A 23,003-nucleotide genomic window follows, 5' to 3' on the forward strand; every position below is an offset into this window, starting at 1 on the left:
GCTGCTGCCTCTGCTGCAGCTTCAGTTTATGGATTTTTGCTTATTGTATGCCGGCTTTCCTCCCACATCTCCAGAGACGTGTCTGTTAGGTTAATGGGCAATTCTAAATTGGCCCAGCGTGGGTGTCTGTGTGTGAGTGGGCCCTACAATGGACTGGCACCCTGCCCAGGGCTGCCAGGTTAGGCTCTGGACCTCACGACCCAGAATTTGATTAAATGAGTTGGAGAATATTGCATTATTGTTTTGAATGTCACCATTTATAACTTCGACGTTTTCCTTAACTATACAATTTCTTAAGCAAAACCAAGTTTGCTGTTCTTCGAGGCACTTTAAGGGGTTGTCTGGGGCGGACATCCCAGGCGTGAAACAAGCATCTGGTGCATTTAAATGTCAGCTCTTAATTAAAGTAAATGTTTCGTATATTTCATGTGAGATTTAACATGGCAGACAGCAGGGAAGTTGGCGCATGATCATCTAAAGCAGTGTTTCTCAACTACTGGGTCACAACAAACTTTTGGGTTTTGGGCTGCTGCTTTTGAGTCACGAGTCGCTGTCGTTCATAACACCAGTGGATCATGTACTGGGTCGCCTTTCTTGCTGTCGTGATCGATGCCCCCATCTCTCTGACAATCTAAAAGGATAGGGTTTTAATCACTAAAGTAGGGACCATTGGTCTGACGATAACTTTCAGTTCACTCTTGGGAACTCTTTGACAGTCCCACTCGATTCGCTAAGGGGAAACTCTTGACTATCGTATTCGATTCACTAAGAGGAAACTCTGACAATCCTACTTGATTCTTTAAGGGGGAACTCTGACTATTGCAATTGATTCGCGAGGGGAAACTTTTGATGATTGTGCTCGATTCACTAAGGGGCAACTCTGACAATCCTGCACGATTCACTTAGGGGAAACTCTTGACTATCGCACTCGATTCGCTAAAGGGAAACTCTTGACTATTGCACTCAATTTGCTAAGGGGAAACTCTGACAATCCCGCACAATTTGCTAAGGGGAAATTCTTAACGATTGTGCTCGATTCACTAAGGGGAAACTCTGACAATCCCACTCGATTCACTAAGGGGGAACTCTGACAATCCCACTCGATTCACTAAGTGGAAACTCTGACAATCCTGTACAGTTCGCTAAGGGGAAACTCTGACAGTCCCGCTTGATTCACTGAGGGGGAGCTCTGACAATCCCGCTTGATTTGCTAAGGGAAAACTCTTGACAATTGCGCTTGATACACCTCTCTCTCTCTCACGCGCCAGCCTCTGTTTGACTCGCTCTATCCCTCGCCGTGTGTTGGAACATGCAATATCTGCAGGGGTTCCGAGGCCACGAGACTACCCTGTCCCCCCTAACATAAATGATCTCAATCAGTCCTCACCGTTTTTAGGCTTCAGGTGGAAGAATTAGATGATGATGGTCATGTGGACCTCTGGCCTACAATCCATTAATGTAGGGACTGCATGGTGCCCTGATCAGGTGGTGATGGCGCAGATCACAACCACAGAAAACCAGTAAAAGAACTGCAGAGAAAGTAGGGGTTAGTAGGGGTTGCGGAGATATGATAAAAATGATAATTAAATGCATATACAGTGTGAAAATATTCAGCCTCAATAAAAGAAGAAGGTTGGGGGCAAACACCCATATGGGTGGTTGCCCCTTGCTGCAAGTGGGTATTTGAAAAAGAGCACTCGTCGAGTTTTGAACTGAACTACTGTTGAAAACCTGGTGGCTTTAAAGGCCAGGGCCGGAAGTGACACATCAAAACTGAAAGTGACGTTCTTTTGGGCGCCAGAACCAGAAGTGATGTCTTCAAGGTTGAATCAGGCAGGTTTTCCCGTGTTTGGTCAGTAGAGATAACAGAAGAAGGTTTAGTGCACCCCGCGACCCCCTGGCCTGGCGTGGAATTACCCTCACTTGGTCCATACAGCTTCCTCCTACTCACACATTTGTGACAACAGAATGTCAGGGTTTACACTAAAATGAAGATATGAGAAAGCCATATTAAAATATTAAAGGTGCTAAATATGACGGCTTTGATAGACCTGCTATTACTCCGTCCCAAACATTATGGTGCCCTGAAATGTGGTTAGGCTTGTAGAAAAAGTGTTGTGTGACCGAAATGTCAGCAGATGTCCTTCAGTAAGTCTGCAATATGCACTTTGATCACAATGTATGAATTGTTTGATTTATAATTGTATGAAGGTCAGTAGGACCACCAAGACAGAATACATGTGTGTGAATGAGAGGGAGGTCAGTGGAATGGTGAGGACGAAGGGAGTCGAGTTGGTGAAGGTGGATCAGTTTAAATACTTGGGATCAACAGTACAGAGTAATGGGGATTGTGGAAGAGAGGAGAAAAAGAGAGTGCAGGGAGGGTGGAGTGGGTGGAGAGGAGTGTCAGGAGTGATTTGTGACAGACGGGTATTAGCAAGAGTGAAAGGGAAGGTCTATAGGATGGCATTGAGACCAGCTATGGTATATGGGCTGGAGACGGTGGCACTGACCAGAAAGCAGGAGACAGAGCTGGAGGTGGCAGAGTTAAGGTGCTAAGATTTGCACTAGGTGTGATGAGGATGGACAGGATTAGAAATGAGGACATTAGAGGGTAAACTCAAGTTGGACAGTTGGGAGACAAAGTTAGAGAGGAGAGATTGCATTGGTTTGGACATGTGCAGAAGACAGATGCTGAGTATATTGAGAGAAGGATGCTAAGGATAGAGCTGACATGGAAGAGGAAGGCCTAAGAGAAGGTTTGTGGATGTGGTGAGTTAGGACATGCAGGTGATTAGTGTGACAGAACAAGATGATAAGGATAGGAAGATATGGAAGAAGATGATCCACTGTGGCGACTCCTAACGGAAGCAGTCGAAAGGAAGAAGAAACTGTGGAGCTGAGGGGCATATCGAGGAAAAATGGGACTGTCCCATACAATATGTTTGTGTTCATATGCTTCTTAGTTTTTAGTAATACCCTAATTTTGTATCACCCTGTAGTTTAGTGATCATGTATTTACATGATGTTTTTATTTTTTTTTTTGTAGGTGTAAAGAGATATTAGCCACATATTTGAAATCAATTAATGCAAATCTCAAGGAGGTAAGTTGCTTGCCTTTTTTAATATTTAATTGTGTAAAATATATAGCCTGATCAAAATGAATTGATTCCTAAATTGAACAGTGACACTTAAATGTGGCAGAGTGGCAAGTCATTAATCTTAAAACGTGTAATTCTCAGAGGCTTATTTGGTGTTTAGATTAGCTGAGCCAGGTTAGCGTATTAAATTTTCTTTGTCCTTCTCAGTTATTTTATACGGCTACATAAGCCAGTGCCATCTTACACGACCATCCCTTTTACACAGGTCACCTTATCTTGTTTTTTTTCACTCCATGTACTCCTAGTAGAAGGACACTCAAGTCGGTGGCACATTACGTGACTTTCTAATCAGTCGGAGGGCATGTCAAACTTAATAACTGTCATTGCTGATTTCATCGCCTGAGGCTGGCCGATTATATGACTAGTAATCCCTACAGATTTTATTTTTTCTCCAGCCGTCTGGAGTTTTTTTGTTTTTTCTGTCCCCCCTGGCCATTGAACCTTACTCTTATTCGATGTTAATGTTGATTTATTTTGTTTTATAATTATGTCTTTCATTTTTCTATTCTTTAATATGTAAAGCACTTTGAGCTACTGTTTGTATGAAAATGTGCTATATAAATAAATGTTGTTGTTGTTGTTGTTGTAGAAATCAAACTACTTGTTACGACTTTCCAGCACAGTTTCACATTTCTAGTGTATCACCCCTTTTTCTGATAGCCAATAATGTGCTTCCTGACAGAGCCGATGTTGTACGAATACTTTTCAGGTAAGGAGAGCTCAGCCACAATCTCTGCCATTTTTCGTTTTCATTTCATAGTAGTACATAAGGCACTCTTCTGTTTGCAAGGTTCAAGACTCCTTCATTCCTTATTCCCCGTAGCTGCCTTATACGCATTGTACTTCCCGGGTGAGTGCTCATTGGTTCTCAGCTCTGTCATTCACACAAGCCCGCCCCTACGACTTGAGACATAATCGGAGGCAAGCTGCCGACTGGTTTGACTTGTATTTGTCAACACAATGTAAGTTGGTCAGAGGAGTTCAAATATCTACTGTGTATATACACACTGTGGCAAGCAGCTGGGGGTGGCACCCAGCCGGGATGCCTGGAAGGACCGGAAGAGGGATTACGCCTCCTCCAGACCACGAGGGGGCAACCGCCCTGGTGGCTTTGGGGACAACAGGAACTGAGTTTGGAAGCTCATCCCTATGCCTGGAGAGCCCTGGTCCTCAGCATTTCCACCATGGACACTCGGACTGCTTCCTGGTTTGTGGCTGGTATTTCCGCCACACTAGGGAGTGCCGGCGGAGATTAATCGGGAGGCACCTGGAGCTCGTCCGGGTGATTATAAAAGGGGCCGTCTCCCTACATTCGGGGGCTTGAGTTTTTGGTAGAGGCCTGGACTTTGGGGGAGTTTGGGGTTGTGTGTCACTTTATTTGTAAATATGTACAATAAACGTGTGTTGGTGTTTGAACCATCGGTGGCCGCCTGTCTGTGTCACACACATGTACACACCCCAACACACAGATATACACAATATAGTTTTCATTATTTGATAAAATTTAGTAAGCATGCTATTTGTATTTTACTGGAGTCACTGGACATGTCAAATTACACCACTGGTGATCACTGGGATGAGACGCCACTGCCTTCAGCTTGCTAAGATAACGTAAATGGAGTCCGCTACTTAAAAGTCGTGTAATGTGACATGGTCTTAGCACAGTGTTTTTAAGATTGTGGTGAGTCCAGAGCCTCCTGCAGCTGCAGTGGGCACAAGGCAAGAGCATAAGGTGCCAATCTATCACACAAACATCTGCCAACCCATGCATGCAACCCACCGCCTACTCACAGCAGGCCAGTTTAGAATCTTACAGGGCTTCGTTCATCTATCAGTTTTCTGAATTTGCATTTTCCAGTTCAGGTTTATTGGTTGCCAGAAAGTGACCAGACTTTGATGTTGGTCATTCTAACATGCATAATTTATGTAAAAATTAATTCATTACATTTGTGTGGCACTTTTCTAATTTACTCAGGGCACATGTACATAGGCCGTGGGGTGCCACTTTAATCACCACCTATGTGCGCCACCCACGTGGGATGATGAGACGGCATCCTTTGTCGCACCAGGATGCTGACCACACATTAGCTATTAGGTGATGGAGTGAAAGGGGATGATTTGGGTGCCAGAATGGCGAGGCCGTGATGGGCAATTTAGTCAGGACATCGAAGTACAACCTATGCCCAGTAATCTTTTATGACTATGGTGAGGCTGAAGATGGGTTCATCTCACTCAGAGGACAGACGAATTTTTTACTGCAGACATTGAGATCCAGACAGACCCCCTGCTGGCCTAACCAACACCTCTTCCAGCAGCAACTCAAGCTTTTCCTAGATGGTCTCCCATCCAAGCACTGGCTGGGCCCAAACGTGCTTAGCTTCAGGTGGATGACCTCTTCTGAAGCGTAGGTGGGATGGTGTTAAGTACGATAAAGACACTGCATACTACCAGACCCAGCCTGCTAGAGCTCACCTCTGAGCCGCCATTTTTAATTGCTTCACAACATTCTCAAATCGCGCTTATTCAGTAGTCCGTGTGGAGTTTGCAGGTATACATGTAAGACACACCAAAATGACTGAAAAGGAAGAAAATTAAACAGAAAGAAAATTCTGACTTGGGGGGTCCCAGTCTCAGTGAGGCGTGTATTCCTGTTGGTATGAAGGACCCCCCAGTCGCATTTCTTGACACACTCTTGCTGAACAATTCATTGTCTGAAAGTCCTTTAACAACAATATTTATTTCTGTAGCACATTTTCATACAAATGATGCCACTCAAATTGCTTTACATGATGATAATAAATAAGAAAATAGAATTAGGGAACACTAACTAACATAGTGGGCGGCACGGTGACACAGTGGGTAGCACTGCAGCCTCACAGTTAGGGGACCCTTAAGGGTTCGCTTCCCGGGTCCTCCCTGCGTGGAGTTTGCATGTTCTCCCCGTGTCTGCGTGGGTTTCCTCCCACAGTCCAAAGACGCACAGGTGAGGTGCATTGGCGATTCTAAATTGTCTTTACTGCGTGCTTGGTGTGTGGGTGTGCCCTGCGGTGGGCTGGCACCCTGCCCGGGGTTTGTTTCCTGCCTTGCGCCCTGTGTTGGCTGGGATTGGCAACAGCAGACCCCTGTGACCTTGTAGTTAGGATATAGCAGGTTGGATAATGGATGGATAATTAACATAGAATAAAAGGCCCGATGGGCAGGGAGGACAGAAAAAAAAAAAACTCCAGGTGGGAGGAGAAAATATAAAATCTGCAGGAGTTCTGAGGCCACGAGACCACCCAGCCCCCTCTAGGCATTCTACCTAACATCAGCCCTCATTGACTCAGTGTTGGTGTGTCACAGAGGGAGGATGTGCAGCATTGTTCATAATGACACTCAATGCTCTATCCTTTGCTATGACCTCCAGGGGGTCCGACGTGCATCCAAAAGCCTCCCTTATTGATTCGGTGGTCCTCTCCTGAAGTGATGTTAACAGCCCAGCACCCCACACTGGCCATCACTAGAGTGGTAGGAGATGTGAAGGACGTCACTTCCCACTTAATAGGGGCTCAGTCTCGTAAGCATGAAGGGTTTGCTCTGCCCTTTTCTTCTCTAGTAAAATACAAGTCGAGAAGTACTGAAGCTGAATCCAAGTCCAAGTAAATCTGCAAATCGCTCCTCTTATGTTATTTTTTATTAGCATTTTTCCACATCGCTTCAACTTTTTTCTTTGGAATTAGCCTTGTAAGTATTTAAGAGCGGCAGTCCGTTTCCTTCTCGCAGTGTGTAATGTGACGGCTGTCTTTGACACGTAGCGTCTGATTAGTTCTGCTCGCATCTCATGTCTACCACATCAAAGACATGGCAGTGCCGACATGTAGGAAGCTCTGTTTCTTTTCAACAGAGTCGGAAAAGTTCTGACTTTTTTATTTTATTTATTTTTTTTTTTTCTTCTTCTTCTTCTATGCGGTGGATCACTTGTGCCAGTGGTCCAGCAAGAAATCACTGAATTTCTGACCTGCAGTGTAGATATTGATTTGCTGTCGTCTTTTTCTTTTTTTTTTCTCTCCGTTTTTTCTTTTTTCCTTAACACGCCTTTGACACTCGAGCTTTTGATTCACTCGACTGCTCTCTAAAGTCAGGCCTCGATGTTGAGACTCACCAGAGTTGGTTGGTTGTCCCTTTTCACAGGGCGTTTTTTTATGTCAATGAATTCCAGGTGGTACATCCTTTTATGAACAAAGCTCAGTTGATTTCTGCAAGGAGAGAAAAGAATGTATGAAATAAAAAAAGTCATATTTTTTAATGTAACAAAGCCATATTCGGTTTATAAAAATATTGGGGACGTTTAGCATGACGTCTTCAGTGCTGCTTGTATGGTCCGTCTGTCTGTCTGGTTTAGGAATCTTCATTTTATAGCCACAGCTTATGTGAGCACCGGCCACCACAAGAGGGTGACAGCCCATTGCAGGACACACTTATGGGTCACACCAGCCCAATTTAGGGACATCAGTTATTTTTTTCTGTCATGTCATTTTCTAACCCACTTAATCAGGACCAGGGGTGCTGAAGCCTATCCCAGTTAGCATAAGACACATGGCAGGAACAAACCCTGGACTGGGTGCCACAGACACACACACACACACACACACTTGGGCCAGTTCACCTAACCTGCATGTCTTTACTCTGTGGGAGGAAAACGAAGCACACACAGGGAGAATATGCAAACTCCACACAGGTAGGACCCTACATGTCAAACTTACTGCCACTATGCTGCCCTGTGTCACATGATGTGACAGCAAAAGTCCATATTGTTGAGAAAAATCTGCAAAGACATGGAGACAATGACAACTTTATTTCTTAAGTCAATGGAGGCTCTGATGGGGGCTCTCGAGAGACTGAGAGAGGAGTCTGAATGTCTGGGCTTGCGAGTGTCCTGATAAAAAACAACATCCAGGCCTTTAATGGCCTCTTGGGCACGGCCATCAGCAGTGTGTCTGTCTGCGGAGAGAGTGTCGACCTCGTCATTGAGAGGTTTACTTACCTTGGCAATGACATTCATGTCTCTGGTGACACTTCCTGTGAATTCAGTAGAAGGCCTGGGAGAACGTGGGGGGTCATGAGGTCGCTAGAAAGGTGTGTGTGGCGCTCCCGATATCTATGCAAGAGGACGAAGGTCCAAGTCCTTAGAGTCCTGGTGCTCCCTGTTTGTGAGACATGGACACTATCCAGTGACCAGAGACGAAGACTGGTCTCCTTCATGTGTGTCTCTCCAGAGCATCCTTGGGTACCACTGGTTTGACTTTGTGTTGCTCATGGAGTCCCGAATGATGGTGATGAAAACATCAATTTGCAATATCATGAAGAATATCTACAACCGTTAACACCGTCTGGTCTTCCACCGCACAAATTACTGTTGAAAGAAGGACGTATCCAAGAAAGGTAATGTAGTACATCTTAACATGAGACACCAAAGGAGATCTTGAAATGCCATTCGTATTACAACATTAACCATTTCCCATTAGAATAGCTTTCACAAAGACAATTAACAAATCACAGGGACAAACATTTGAAAAAGTCAGTTTATTTATTAGAGAGAAAGAAACAAAATTCACTCACAATACAATACAATACGATTTATTTTTTGTGTAGCCCAAAATCACACAATAAGTGCCACAATGGGCTTTAACAGGCCCTGCCTCTTGACAGCCCCCCAGCCTTGACTCTCTAAGAAGACAAGAAAAAACTCCTAAAAAAAACCCTTGTAGGGAAAAAATGGAAGAAACATCGGGAAAGGCAGTTCAAAGAGAGACCCCTTTCTAGGTGGGTTGGGTGTGCAGTGGGTATCAAAAAGAAAGGGGTCAATACAATGCACAGAACCGAACAAATCCTCAATACACTATAAGAATAAAATTTTTAGAAGTACGGAGTAGAATTTAACAGTAGATGATATCACATAATAAGATTTGGAATTGTTTAGAGTCCTGGAGACCTCAACCATCAAGGTGTCTCCCCATTTGGCCATTCCATAGCTGAAATAGCGCTAATCCAATGAAAGGCCTCTCTTTCCTACGATTCCTATGATCCTCCATCAGGGATGACTTTACCTTAGGCAGGCAAAACAACTTGGTAGGTGGGCCATGGCACCAAGTGCCACATTTGAGTACTGAGAAGAGAAACAGAATAGGTGAGGGTTAGTAACAAATTCTAACGATCATGTTACTGATGTTTTAGTGCTAATGACTAACAACAGAGATGCAGTCTGTACAGTTAATCAGCAGCTCTAGTCAGGGTGTGCTAAACTGAAGCTGTGAGTCTTCAGCTGGCATTTGAAAGCTGAGACCGAAGGGCCATGTCTTATAGTAGCAGGCAGACCACTACACATTTTAGGGGCCCTGGAACTAAAAGCTCGACCTCCTACTATTATTTTATTAATTCTTGGAATCATACCCAGACAGGCGTCTTGAGATCTTAATGTGCGCTCTGGTTGGTATGTCATGATAAGTTTAGACAAGTAAGCCGGACCTCGGCCATTTAAGGCTTTATATGTTAAAAGGAGGAAATTTGAAATCTGCCCTAAACTTAATCGGGAGCCAGTGTAAGGATTTAAGAACTGGAATTACAGTATGTGTTCGTATTTTCTTGTTCTTGTAATAACTTGTATAATCTTGTAACTCACGGGCAGTTATACGTTGCGTTGTCACAATGCAAGTCCAAACGCGGAATCAAAAGCTAATGCGATATTGACAAATATTTTATTCAAAAAATTGTTTTTACTGAAGTTTTACAGTAAGAGTGTAAGTTTAAAAAGTATTTGCGTGCTAATTTCAAATCCAAACAGAGCAAAATCATGTTACGCCACAAATAATTCTAAAGCAACATGAAACATAATTTACTTTCAATTTATTACATTTTACTATTTTTTAATATGGTTAATTACTTGCTGTAATGTAAAATAGTTCTATTATGCTTATGTAACAATTCCCATGAAAATAACAATCTGTTTAAGTTGTACATCGGCTTCCCCATACATGAGCGGCTGAACTGTAAAGTGACTAATGTGTAGAGCAGACACGGAGGTTGGCAAGCAAAGTGAGCAGAGGGGGGATTGACAGGACAAACTATCACATATACCTTACATATATATATACTGTATATATATATATATATCTATATAATACGCTACCATGGCTGTCTGTTTGTCTGTCCAGGATTTTAAATCACCTGTAGCTTGCAAACCTCTTAAACCAGTTGAACTGAAATTTGGTACACATACACTACGTGACGTCTAATATCCTTTTTCGGGGTGATGATTGACCTCTAAAGTTATTCCTCTTTTCATTTGTATTTTATTTTATTGTAGAATCAGCTCTCAGCAGCAGCCAGAGGGGCGGTCAGCAGTGCAGCACATGCGTAAAGGCGCCGTTCTCATCCCTCCCACCTTCGCCGTCACTTCCCCTGCCTCTTCATATCTTGAATCATTCTTGAGGCAGATTGAACACTTAAGTGCCAGCTTAAGTGAAAAATTAAGGAAAACGTACTAAGTAATTACAACACAAAAACTAACGTAATCAGTTTTAACGCGAAAAGATGCCAACAAAAGAAGAGAACAAGAGGGCCGCTAGGGTGGAAAAAATATAAGAGCTGCTCAGGAGGCAGTAACGTATCAACCTCTGAGCAAACGAATGTGAAACGTACAGAGAAAGAGAATGAAAACTATAAGTCAAGTGGATTCACTGCACTTTATCGTGCAGTGTGCTGTTACTGGTATATAACATAAATAAAAATGCACAGTAACTTAAATTCTAACTCTTAAGGTTAAAGTGCAAAAATAACATAAGTAACACATTAAAAATGCTTACGTTAATGCTATCAATAATGAAAGAAAAATAAATAAATTGTAATAATATGTAGCTAAGCATAATGATGATATTACAGCAGGAACAGAAACCTAAAATAAATAACAAAGGTGGGGATGAGTAGAACTGAGAGGGATACACATTTAATAGGATGGACAGACAGAACCGAACAGGACATGGGGCCGCTGTTTATGACGAGCAAAATTTACACACAAGTCCTCTTCGCTTGGACGATGTGAGGACCTGTGGCTACACCTGGAAAGCATTAGGGAAAGAAGCCTTAGTTTAGGAGCGTTCACACACACAAACACACACCACACACCATACACCACACACTAGGGCCAATTTAACGCCACCAGTCCACCTAGCCTGCATATCTTTAGACTGTGGGAGAAAATCAGAGCACCTGGAGGAGAGCCATGCAGACACGGGGAGAACATGCAAACTCCACACAGGGAGGAACCCTGGTCTCCTGACTGCAACCCAGCAGTGCTACTACTGTGCCAGCGTGCCACCATGAAAAATAAATGTTATTTAAACCAAGGGTAATAAGAGAAAAAAAAAAAATTACTGAAAGTGAAATGTTCTGTTCTGTGACATCACTCTGCACCACCGTACCACCTCATTGGTCTCCAGCCTATTTTTGCACCACGGACCAGTTTCATGTAAGACAATTTTCCACAAACCAGCCATCAGGCATGCATAATAAAGCACAATAACGTGGCTTGTCTTTTAACGCAGGGTGCTTGTTCTCTATGTGGCGAAGTAGTTTTGAAGGCTTAGATAGATAGATAGATAGATACTTTATTAATCCCAAGGGGAAATTCACATAAACCAGCAGCAGTATACTGATACAAAGAAACAATATTAAATTTAAGTAGTAATAAAAATGAAAAGAATTAAAATAAAATTAATGTTTGCATTTACTCCCCCGGGTGGAATTGAAGAGTCGTATAGTGTGGGGGAGGAACGATCTCCTCAGTCTGTCAGTGGAACAGGACAGTGACAAAAGTCTGTCACTGAAGCTACTCCTCTGCCTGGAGATGACACTGTTCAGTGGATGCAGTGGATTCTTCATGATTGACAGGAGTTTGCTTAGTGCCCGTCGCTCTGCCACAGATGTTAAACTGTCCAACTTTAATCCTACAATGGAGCCTGCCTTCTTAACAAGTTTGTCCAGGCGTGAGGCGTCTTTCATCTTTATGCTGCCACCCCAGCACACCACCGCATAGAAGAGGGCACTCGCCACAACCGTCTGGTAGAACATCTGCAGCATCTTACTGCAGATGTTGAAGGACGCCAACCTTCTCAGAAAGTATAGTCTGCTCTGAGCTTTCTCTCATGGCCTTCTTGTCCAGCCGGTTATACAAAGTGTGCTTGAAGGATGCAAATTACCTGTCATGGTAAACCCGTAATTTTGTCCAATGTTTTCTTTTAATTGCAGCTTTCTTTTTGTTGCGAGTCCTAAAGTCTTCTTCTGTCTCATCCGTGTGTCTTTCCCTTTTTCAAAGACGTACTCCAGAGATGTTTGTTTTTCACTCCTCTTAGGTAGTGTTAGCTTGTGGGCTTAATATGTCGTGCATCAAAACTGTGACAGAGACAAGTGTGGGAAAGAAGCACAGACGTGTCAGAAGAGTCTTTTTTGGATTAGTGTCTACAAGCTTTGCATGCCTGGATTTGGGCAGTTTCTCCCATTCTTCCTGCCAATTCTTCTCATACTTCATTAGCCTGGATGGAGTCTGCCATCTCCAGGTCTCTCCACAAAATGTTCTCTGGGGTTTAACACTAGAATTACCAAAGCCTACGTAAAAACTCGTAAATCCGTCCCACCTTAAATCCCTTCGCACCTCTCTGTCAGCGTCTTTTGTCTTGTAAATGTGTCGATAAGCAGCAAGCAGCCGCTATCACATCCCCCTAACGCCGCACAAAGCTTTCTTAGCTCAAGTCTGTTTACCTGGTTGTCAGTTGCTTAGAGTTGTATAGAGTAAATATTATATCACTATGAGGTACACGTGCATTTCGTGTGTGTTACAACAATCTATGTAAACACATCATTAAAACAAACGTTTTTCATGTTTTAGTAATAATTGTCAAAATTTAGACATGAAGCATATAATGTGTGAATCCTGGAGTCCAAATATCAAATAAACACTTTCACAAAAGGTACTGGTATAACAAAACAAGTATACATTTTAATTCAAGAATATAACTGCAGAGAAAGAACCCACGATAGGGTGAGAAGTGAGCTGCTCTTATTCCTACTATCTCTCTATTATAGAAAAAACATCTTGGGAGGGAGACGAGATGTGATCTCCTCGGAAGACACTTTGTCGTCACACAAGACAAGGCAGTGAGACAAAAGGACAGCTGCTGTACAGGCTTTTAAATGATCGACGCACAGAGCGACAAGCAAGAACACGCAGCTCGGCAGCAGCAGCAGCAAGACAGCAGCTGATCCAACTGCAACTCCTTAGTGTGCGTTCGGCCACCGCCTTGACAATGCGAGCAGTGTTATACGTCCTGCGAGAAAGACATTTAACTACAACCAGGGACGGAAATAAAGGACAAAGAGTAGATGACAAAGTAGAACGTTGTAAAGAATTCAAAAGTGCAACGTACAGCGATGGCAAAAGTGTGACGTGCATTCTTTCTCCGATGCAGAACCCTCGTCATCATCTAAGATCAACGCTGTTATATCTCTCAACTCTTTCTATACCATTGTCTCTGTTTTTTGTCAGTGCGGCTTTGACATCATGGACCATAAGGTGCATACTAATTCAGTGTGAGCAGGAACACTCAATAAAATTTAATAAAAATAAATCAAGTGACAGTGAGATACGAATGAGGCAGATTCGCCAGCGTTTGTGTGTCAGCTTTTATCCATCCAGATCAGAGAATTTCCAGTTCGATTGTCTCAAATCACCACTCACATCTACAGTTATTCCCAGTTTCAAATAAAAACCAACAGCGTCAAATCTCTGGGGGAAGGGGTTTAGTATGTATTGTGATCGTGACTGAGGGAATAAAAGTGAAAAAAAAGCGGCTGTTACAGACACAAATCAAATGTATGTGTTTATTGTATAATACTAACAATAAGAGCAGCTCACTACTCAAAATGGCAAATATACAAGGCAATCAGGATTGAACCAGGGGACTCTTGATTACAAGTCAGCATTTAGTTCTGCTGTGCCACGGAAGCTGTTATATCATCTTTGTACGTTTTCTGAAAGTAAATGGTGATCTGTTATTTCCCTGTACATCTCTAGCTACCTGACTCCCAGATAATTGAGGCATGAGCTGAGAGAACTTGTGCCCGTTCTGCGGCAGTGGGGTTGATAGTATAGCAGGCTGCTTGACTTGATTGGCACATTTACAAGACAAAAGATGCTGACGGAGAGGTGCGAAGGAATTTAAGGTGGGACGGACTTAAGGGTTTTTTCGTAGGCTTTGGTAATTCTAGTGTTAATTCTGGGCCACTTGTTCAAAGATTTGTCCCAAAGTCACTCCAGCTTTAATAAAAGCATACTTGTTTTGTTACGTTTGTACTTTTTGTGCGTATTTGATATTTAGACTTCAGTCTTTACAAATTATACACTCCATATCAAAATTTTGTCGTTAGTACTGTAACATGAAAAAAGTTTCTATTTTAAGTATTTGTTCAAAATTTCTTGCGTTTCTTGTCATCCTACACTTACACAGATCATGGTAGACACTGAACACATATGAAATGCATGTGTTCCAAATAACGATATATTATTTACCCTGTACAGCTCAAGGACCTCACGCGCAGATAAAGAACACTTGAGATGGGAGAACCTTTTGCCCGAGTTGGGCTCCAGCGGTGGGAGGGATGGGACGGCAGGCTGCTTGCTGTTTGTTCTGATTGACGCATTTACAAAATAAAAGACGCTGATAGAGGGATGCGAAGGGATTTAAGGTGGTCCAGGATTACAAGTTTTTTCGTAAGCTTCAGGGATTCTAGTGCTAATGATCTGCGCGTTTTTGCTAACCGTGTTTACTTCTAATTTAGTATGGTTTATTTTGCACTGGGCCAGCATTTTTTGAAGCTGCCAACGATAAGAAACTTTGCATGATGCAAGTAATCCAAATTTGGAACTTTTAACTTGTGTATAAAAAGACCTCAACTGGGCATCTTGTTACATAATGCCGTGTGTGTCTAGTTACAGCGTGCTGTGATCGGAGTGCTCCCTCTTCGAAGGGAATCAGTGGTTTTTGATTTAAACTTTCTCTTGTCCGTTTTCTCGTAGAGGTTTTGGGTCACCCAGGGGTAATGTCCATTACTTACCATCGCATTATCCATTCAGGAGCTGAGTAGCAAAAGGTAACTGAAGCTTATTAATTCATTTGCACGTTGTAAAGAGCGCTGAGACAATAGAGACAGATGGACAGATGCAGACATGTAGACCACCGCAGCTACTGGGCTCCAGACGTCTCAGTAGTGCCTCTGTCTGCTATGACATCTTTCTGTCATTTGGACTGTTGCATCACTGTATGACATAACAACAGCAAACAGAGTTTAGATAAGCAACAGTGGTCTGTGGATGTATGACATGTTAAAACACTGAGGCTATTTCCTCTCAGTGCGTTTGCATTCCCAATCATATTGTCAGTAATGTTACATTTCTTTAGTTATTCGTGTAGACGTGCAGTCAGAAGGTGGATGTCGTGCAGCCTCATCGGTGCCTCTACTGGTGTTGCTGAATGTTACTGAAATCCGCATCTCCTGTGGTTTCTCATTATCCGCTCTCTTAATATTGGCTCTTTAGACAGAGTATTACACACCATTTACTTTGCGTAATTTGTAGTTCTTATTTTCATGAATGTGGCTGCCAATTCTTTCAAGCTTATATCGACTCCGACACTGTCATCGTAACGCTGAACAACAGGGAGCCCACACAGCACCCGCAACGATGTATTTACATTTACCATTCATCCACTGATGCCATTCAATGCCAATTTATAACCTGATGTTACAGAAAGGTTTTTCCCTTGCATCAAGTGATGTTAATGTAAAAACAAATTAATATCTAATAAAGTATCTATCAATATAAAACATATAGTTTGTTCTCTGTACACGTGACACACATTTTTATATCTCATGGGGTTTTTTCAGACTTTTCGACTGTTGCTCATAATCAGAAGCTTGCTGTCTTTCGGACCAGGAGAGCTCCTCCGATCTTCACCGTTCAAAATCACCACCCCTACTTTGAGTCCCGCCTTCATAAGGTGTTGGATTGGTTTAGAAATGTGACACTCAGTGAGCCGTCTAATTGTTCCCGCCTACTTTTAAGCACATTTCACTCCCTGTTGTCTCCAGATGTGTGTATGATAGTCTGCCTTCAGTAAGACTGCTGTTGTCCTGTGGCTGTACACCCTTAACATGGAAATTTATTAGTAAGGTCACCTGGTATGAACGGAGAGCATGCTTCATAAAGAAAAAGCCCACAGAGACTATGGTTATTTTACAATACGCCATTACGTATATTTTTTGATTGTGTAATTTGCTGAATGTAGACATTTAACATCAGTCGTTTGTTAACAGCTCTGTGAACCAGAGATACCTGTCAATATGTGCACTAATTATGGAGCAGCAAACAGCTGGAGAGTGAAAGTGGAAACCAGTTTATTTATCTAAAGAAGAAATATTGATTACTCAATAGCAATATGCCACTCAGAAAAGCACAAACAGAATGGCTAGTGCTGAGCTGGGCGCATACCACCTGTGTTCAGGACTTAATGATGTCAGGGCCGCTCGTGACTGCAGGTGCTGCCAATCTGCTCAGTTTTCTGGCACAGCCAATTTCCAAAAAATGGCTTTGGAGCAGCGCTCTTCCAGCTCACCCCTTCTCGGATATTTAGGGAATCGGCCTTTCAGAAATACAAATATATTTCGTTTAAAAAGCAGACACTCAATTGTCAGAATCGACGATCTGCAATTGGGCATTAAAGGGGTCTGTCCTCAAATGCTGAAATAACACGGCACAGCAAAAATGATGGCTTCCTTTTGGGTGAATCATATGCAATTGGGGCTGCTGATCACCAAAGTCACCTTTTAAGTTTTCCTATCATGTACCACTTTACTGCAATTACCTGTTTTTGTGATTTCCTCTCATGTTGTAGTTATACACATACTGGACAACAACTACAACTGGAAGATCTGCAGTGATTGAAAAGTAGTGGCAATGCAGCTGTGATGCACCCACTGCTGTCGATCCATCTGCGAATGTGACAGCCGTGCTAGAGAGCCGCGTTATATTAAAAAACTAGCAAAATACCCGCGCTTCGCAGAAGAAGTTATGAAAAAGAAAAGGAAACATTTTAAAAATAACGTAACCTGATTGTCAATGTAATTGTTTTGTCACTGTTATGAGTGTTGCTGTCATCAAGGATTTGATTATCATTATTTCTTTCAATCAGGTTCGTATTTGGAGGACGTGTTGTGTTCAAGTTACATTCCGTGTTTGTCAACCGTTGTAAAGATAACAGGTTTCATTCTTCGAAGTGTTCACTACCCAAATCGGTACTCGTGAATCTAAGATGTTCAACAGGCATTCCCGGTATTAAGTTGTGGATTTGCCTGTGAATATTTAGCATCAGCGTGTCTATGAACTTAATTTAAATTTAAGCTTTACACCTTGCTTTCCTATCGATATGTCTACAAAGGCTTGTTCAGATTCAGAGGGCTGTTCCTTTCTAACTGCATCAATAAACAGCTCGTCTTCCTCTTTATCTGAGACATCACACACTGCATGCACGGGTTTACCTTTCCCAGTCCTGCAAACTTTAGCAAAGTGGTTCAATGTACCACAGTTTTTACACTGTCTTCCTTTAGCTGTACATTGACTTTTTCCACCGTGTGCTTTGTTTCCGCAGTAGCTGCACTTATGAATATGCTTGTATGCATCACTCGCTTCATATTCTTTTGCTGCCTTCTCAATTGTGTAATGCGTTTTTTGTTCAGCAGTCTTTGGAGCTCTTGCTTGTTCTCTGCGTACTGCGTTCACAGTCAGTTCACGTGAGCCGCTCGGAGTACATGCATCGAAGGTTCTTAGTTGTGCTATCTCGTGCGATCTTGCGATGTCCACGGCTTTATTTAATGTTAGCTCAGACCCGGCACTTAAAAGTTTCTCTTGCACTTTTGCTGAGTTTGTGCCGAGCACTAGTCTATCCCTGACCGTCTCATCTTCGTTTGCATAAGTACAGTCCTTCACCAGCAATTTGAACTCCATTTCAAAGTGATCAAAAGTCTCGTTTATACCTTGCATCTTCTCACTAAACTTTAATCTCGCGAATATCGTATACATCTTCGGCATGACAAACGCCTCGTAGCGGCAGCGTGTCTATTGGATTGCTGCTGACGGACGGCCTTGTATGGGCAGGCACTCAATTACGTGGGAGGCGTAGTGATTGGGGTTGCAAATCTATCTGTCTGTCTGTTTGTTTGTTTCGATGCATGCTTAATAATCCAGGTAAGGAAATTCAAGAAAGTTGATTCTGTTCATCTGGACATAGTTTTTTTTCCGATATGTTTCATCACTCATCCAAGTGACTTCCACAGTCTCAGTTGACTGCAGGTTTCTCCAACCTTATAAACAGTACCTTGGCCTGACCAACCTAGCACCATTGACTAACAATGGGCCGTGTGATCAATGATATGCAAATTGTCCATTGATCAATGGCCATGAGTACCATTCACAGAGAGTTGGGGAATGAGTGCCATCACAGCATTGTAAGATGGTGAAAGATGTACCCTTGGGCCCCCTCCTCAGTTCAGAGATGGTCATTCCTTTTTCACGTAAATGGCCTCCTTGACTCCTTGCTCAAACCAGCATTCCTCCCTGTCCAGGATGTGCACGTCTTCATCACTGAAAGAGTAACCACCGTCCTGTAGATGTAAATAGACTGCGGAGTCCTGGCCTGACGAGGTAGCTCTTCTGTGTTGTGCCATCCGCTTCGCCAGTGGTTGTTTGGTTTCCCTGATGTATGATTCACGGCAGTCCTCTTAGCACATAACTGCATAACTATATTACCCTGCCTGTGCCAGGGCACTCAATCCTTGGGGTGGACCAATTTTTGCCATAACGTGTTTTTGGGTTTGAAAGCAATCGAGGCCTGGTGCTTTGAAAAAGTGTCTCTCTTTAATGTGATGTTGTTAGATTTTCACATTCTTATTCTGTTTTTAAATTCTAAACTAAGAAAATACCAAGAAATAAAATATCAGTATCTATCTATCTATCTATCTATCTATCTATCTATCTATCTATCTATCTATCTATCTATCTATCTATCTATCTATCTATCTATCTATCATGATATAGTGCCTTTCACATCTATGTTTCATTGTATAGTGCCTTTCCTATTCTATCTATCATTTTATATATATATATATATATATATATATATATATATATATATATATACTGCTCACAAAATTAAAGGAACACTTTTTTATTGGGCCTGGCATGAAATCAATTAAACCTGTCTGATAATTTTCTGGTTGGTTAAGCAGCTGAGGTCATTGTTAATCACTTTCAGCTGTATTGGTGTTCATGGACTTAACGACAGGTGCACTAAAGTGGCAACAATTAGAAAACCCTCAAAACAGGACTGGTTTTACATGTGGAGGTCATTTCAAGTTTCTCCCTCTTGATCTTTTTGGCTGGTTTTCCACTCGTGCTAGTTTTGGCTTGAGTAATCATCTCTACTGGCAGGATGAGACGATTCCTTAACCCTACAGAAGTTGCACAGGTTGTCCAACTTCTCCAGGATGGCACATCCACACTGCTGCAGCAAGAAGGTTTAATGTGTCTCCCAGCACAATCTCCAGAACATGGAGGAGATTTCAGGAGACTGGCTGTTATTCTCGGAGAGCTGGACAGGGCCGTAGAAGGTCCTCAACCCATCAGCAGGACCGATACCTGCTCCTTTGTGCAAGGCGGAACAGGCTGAGCACTGCTCGTGCCCTACAGAATGACCTCCAGAGGGCCACTGGTGTGAATGTCTCTACCCAAACAATCAGGAACAGACTTCATGAAGATGGCCTGAGGGCCCGACGTCCTGTAGTGGGCCCTGTGCTCACTGCCCAGCACCGTGGAGCTCGACTGGCATTTGCTCAAGAACACCAGAATTGGCAAGTCCGCCACTGGCGCCTGTACTTTTACAGACGAGCAGGTTCACCCTGAGCAGCTGTGATAGACGTGAAAGAGTCTGGAGAAGACAAGGAGAATGATATGCTGCCTGCAACGTCGTTCAACATGACAGGTTTGGTGGTGGGTCAGTGATGGTCTGGGGAGGCATATCCATGGAGGGACGCACAGACATCTACTGCGTAGGAAATGGTGCTCTGACTGCCATAAGGTATCGAGATGAAATCCTTGAACCCATTGTCAGACCCTACGCTGGTGCAGTAGGTCCTGGTTTCCTCCTAATGCACGACAATGCCCGGCCTCATGTGGCAAGAGTATGCAGGCAGTACCTGGAGGATGAAGGAATTGAAACAATTGAATGGCCTTCACGATCCCCTGACTTAAACCCAATAGAACATCTGTGGGACATTATGTTTCGGTCCATTAGGCGCGCCAGGTTGCTCCTCAGACTGTACAACAGCTCAGGGATGCCCTCATACAGATCTGGGAGGAAATGCCACAAGACACCATCCGTCGTCTCATTAGGAGCATGCCCCGACGTTGTCAAGCATGCATACAAGCTCGTGGGGGCCACACAAGATACTGAAAAGCATTTTGAGTAGCAGAAATGAAGTTTTTGAAAAAATGGACTAGCCTGCCACATCTTCATTTCACTCTGATTTTAGGGTGTCTACACAATTGAGCCCTCTGTAGGCAGAAAACTTTTATTTCCATTAAAAGACTTGGCATCCTTTTGTTCCTAAGACATTGCCCTGTCGTTATTTGTATAGATATCCAACTTCATATTGAGATCTGATGTATCTAATGTGTTTCTTTAAAGTGTTCCTTTAATTTTTGTGAGCAGTGTATATATAAAAACCCCAACATGTAGTGAAATGTTAAACTCGTCTTGATGTCTTGTTAAGCAGGATGTCAAGCTTTTTAGGACCATCTTTTGTGCTCTATGTCTGTGAATCACTACATGCTTCTTAAACCGGCTCTCTTCCTCCGACAGGACACAGAAACCATTACAGTTGTGATATTACAGCTCTCTGAATAATTAAAATACTGATATATATATATACGTGATATTTTCATGATGATAGGAGTAGTTAAAGCACGTTATTAAACATGGGAACACGGTGGCGCAGTGATAATGATGAGCTGGCGCCCCGTCCAGAGATTGTTCCTGCCTCCTGCAAGATGCTTGCTCTGCCGTGCGTGACCTTTGAGGAAATAATTTATTGCAGCAGTACTGTTTCTTTCAAATGTACTAATCTCCAATTCCTGTCCTTGCTTTTCTTTCTCCAAGTACCCAATCACCACACGATCAGCTCTATAACACTGTAGATGCCAAGCCATCTGTAAGCTGAGAATGCCAATTTTTCAAAACTTGTGTTCAGACTATAGGGTGTGTAGATCTGTCTTTGTCTGTCTGTCTATTATATAGCGCCTTGGGTCATAGAGAAGGAGCAAAATTTACATTGCATCTGGAAAGTATTCCCAGCGCATCACTTTTTCCACATTTTGTTATGTTACAGCCTTATTCCAAAATGGATTAAATTCATTTTTTCCCTCAGAATTCTACACACAACACCCCATAATGACAACGTGAAAAAGTTTACTTGAGGTTTTGCAAATGTATTAAAAATAAAAAAACTGAGAAATCCCATGTCCATAAGTATTCACAGCCTTTGCTCAATACTTTGTCGATGCACCTTTGGCAGCAATTCCAGCCTCAAGTCTTTTTGAATATGATGCCACAAGCTTGGCACACCTATCCTTGGCCAGTTTCGCCCATTCCTCTTTGCAGCACCTCTCAAGCTCCATCAGGTTGGATGAGAAGCGTCGGTGCACAGCCATTTTAAGATCTCCAGAGATGTTCAATCGGATTCAAGTCTGGCTCTGCTCTGGCTGGGCCACTCAAGGACATTCACAGAGTTGCCCTGAAGCCACTCCTTTGATATCTTGGCTGTGTGCTCAGGGTCGTTGTCCTGCTGAAAGATGAACCGTCGCCCCAGTTTGATCAAGAGCGCTCTGGAGCAGGTTTTCATCCAGGATGTCCCTGTACATTGCTGTAGTCATCGTTCCCTTTCTCCTGACTAGTCTCCCAGTTCCATTCCCACAGCATGATGCTGCCACCACCATGCTTCACTGTACGGATGGTATTGGCCTGGTGATGAGCGCTGCCTGGTTTCCTCCAAATGTGACGCCTGGCATTCACACCAAAGAGTTCAATCTTTGTCTCATCAGACCAGAGAATTTTGTTTCTCATGGTCTGAGAGTTCTTCAGGTGCCTTTTGGCAAACTCCAGGCGGGCTGCCATGTGCCTTTTACTAAGCAGTGGCTTCCGTCTGGCCACTCTACCATACAGGCCTGATTGGTAGATTGCTGCAGAGGTGGTTGTCCTTCTGAAGGTTTCTCCTCTCTCCACAGAGGACCTCAGGAGCTCTGACAGAGTGACTGAACATCGGGTTCTTGGTCACCTCCCTGACTAAGGCCCTTCTCCACCAATCACTCAGTTTAGATGGCCGGCCAGCTCTAGGAAGAGTCCTGGTAGTTTTGAACTTCTTTCACTTACGGATGATGGAGGCCACTGTGCTCATTGGGACCTTCAAAGCAGCAGAAATTTTTCTGTAACCTTCCCCAGATTTGTGCCTCGAGACAATCCTGTCTTGGAGGTCTACAGACAATTCCTTTGACTTCATGCTTGGTTTGTGCTCTGACATGAACTGTCAGCTGTGGGACCTTCTATAGACAGGTGTGTGCCTTTCCAGATCATGTCACATCAACTGAATTGACCACAGGTGGACTCCAATGAAGCTGCAGAAACATCTCAAGGATGATCAGGAGAAACA

The 23,003-nt window shown here is 43.1% G+C and overlaps 1 protein-coding gene across 1 annotated transcript in view; it reads left to right on the forward strand.

Annotated features, from left to right (window-relative positions):
* The window catches only part of LOC120532309 (coiled-coil domain-containing protein 171-like), a 467,526-nt gene that overhangs the window by 339,478 nt on the left and 105,045 nt on the right, over nt 1-23,003 (forward strand). Inside the window, exon 22 of the mRNA XM_039758204.1 lies at nt 3,050-3,104. Coding sequence (XP_039614138.1) covers nt 3,050-3,104 — 55 coding nt within the window. The remainder of the gene's footprint in view (nt 1-3,049; nt 3,105-23,003) is intronic.

The sequence above is a fragment of the Polypterus senegalus genome, chromosome 7 (genome assembly GCF_016835505.1).
Source record: "Polypterus senegalus isolate Bchr_013 chromosome 7, ASM1683550v1, whole genome shotgun sequence".
Classification (NCBI taxonomy): domain Eukaryota; kingdom Metazoa; phylum Chordata; class Cladistia; order Polypteriformes; family Polypteridae; genus Polypterus; species Polypterus senegalus.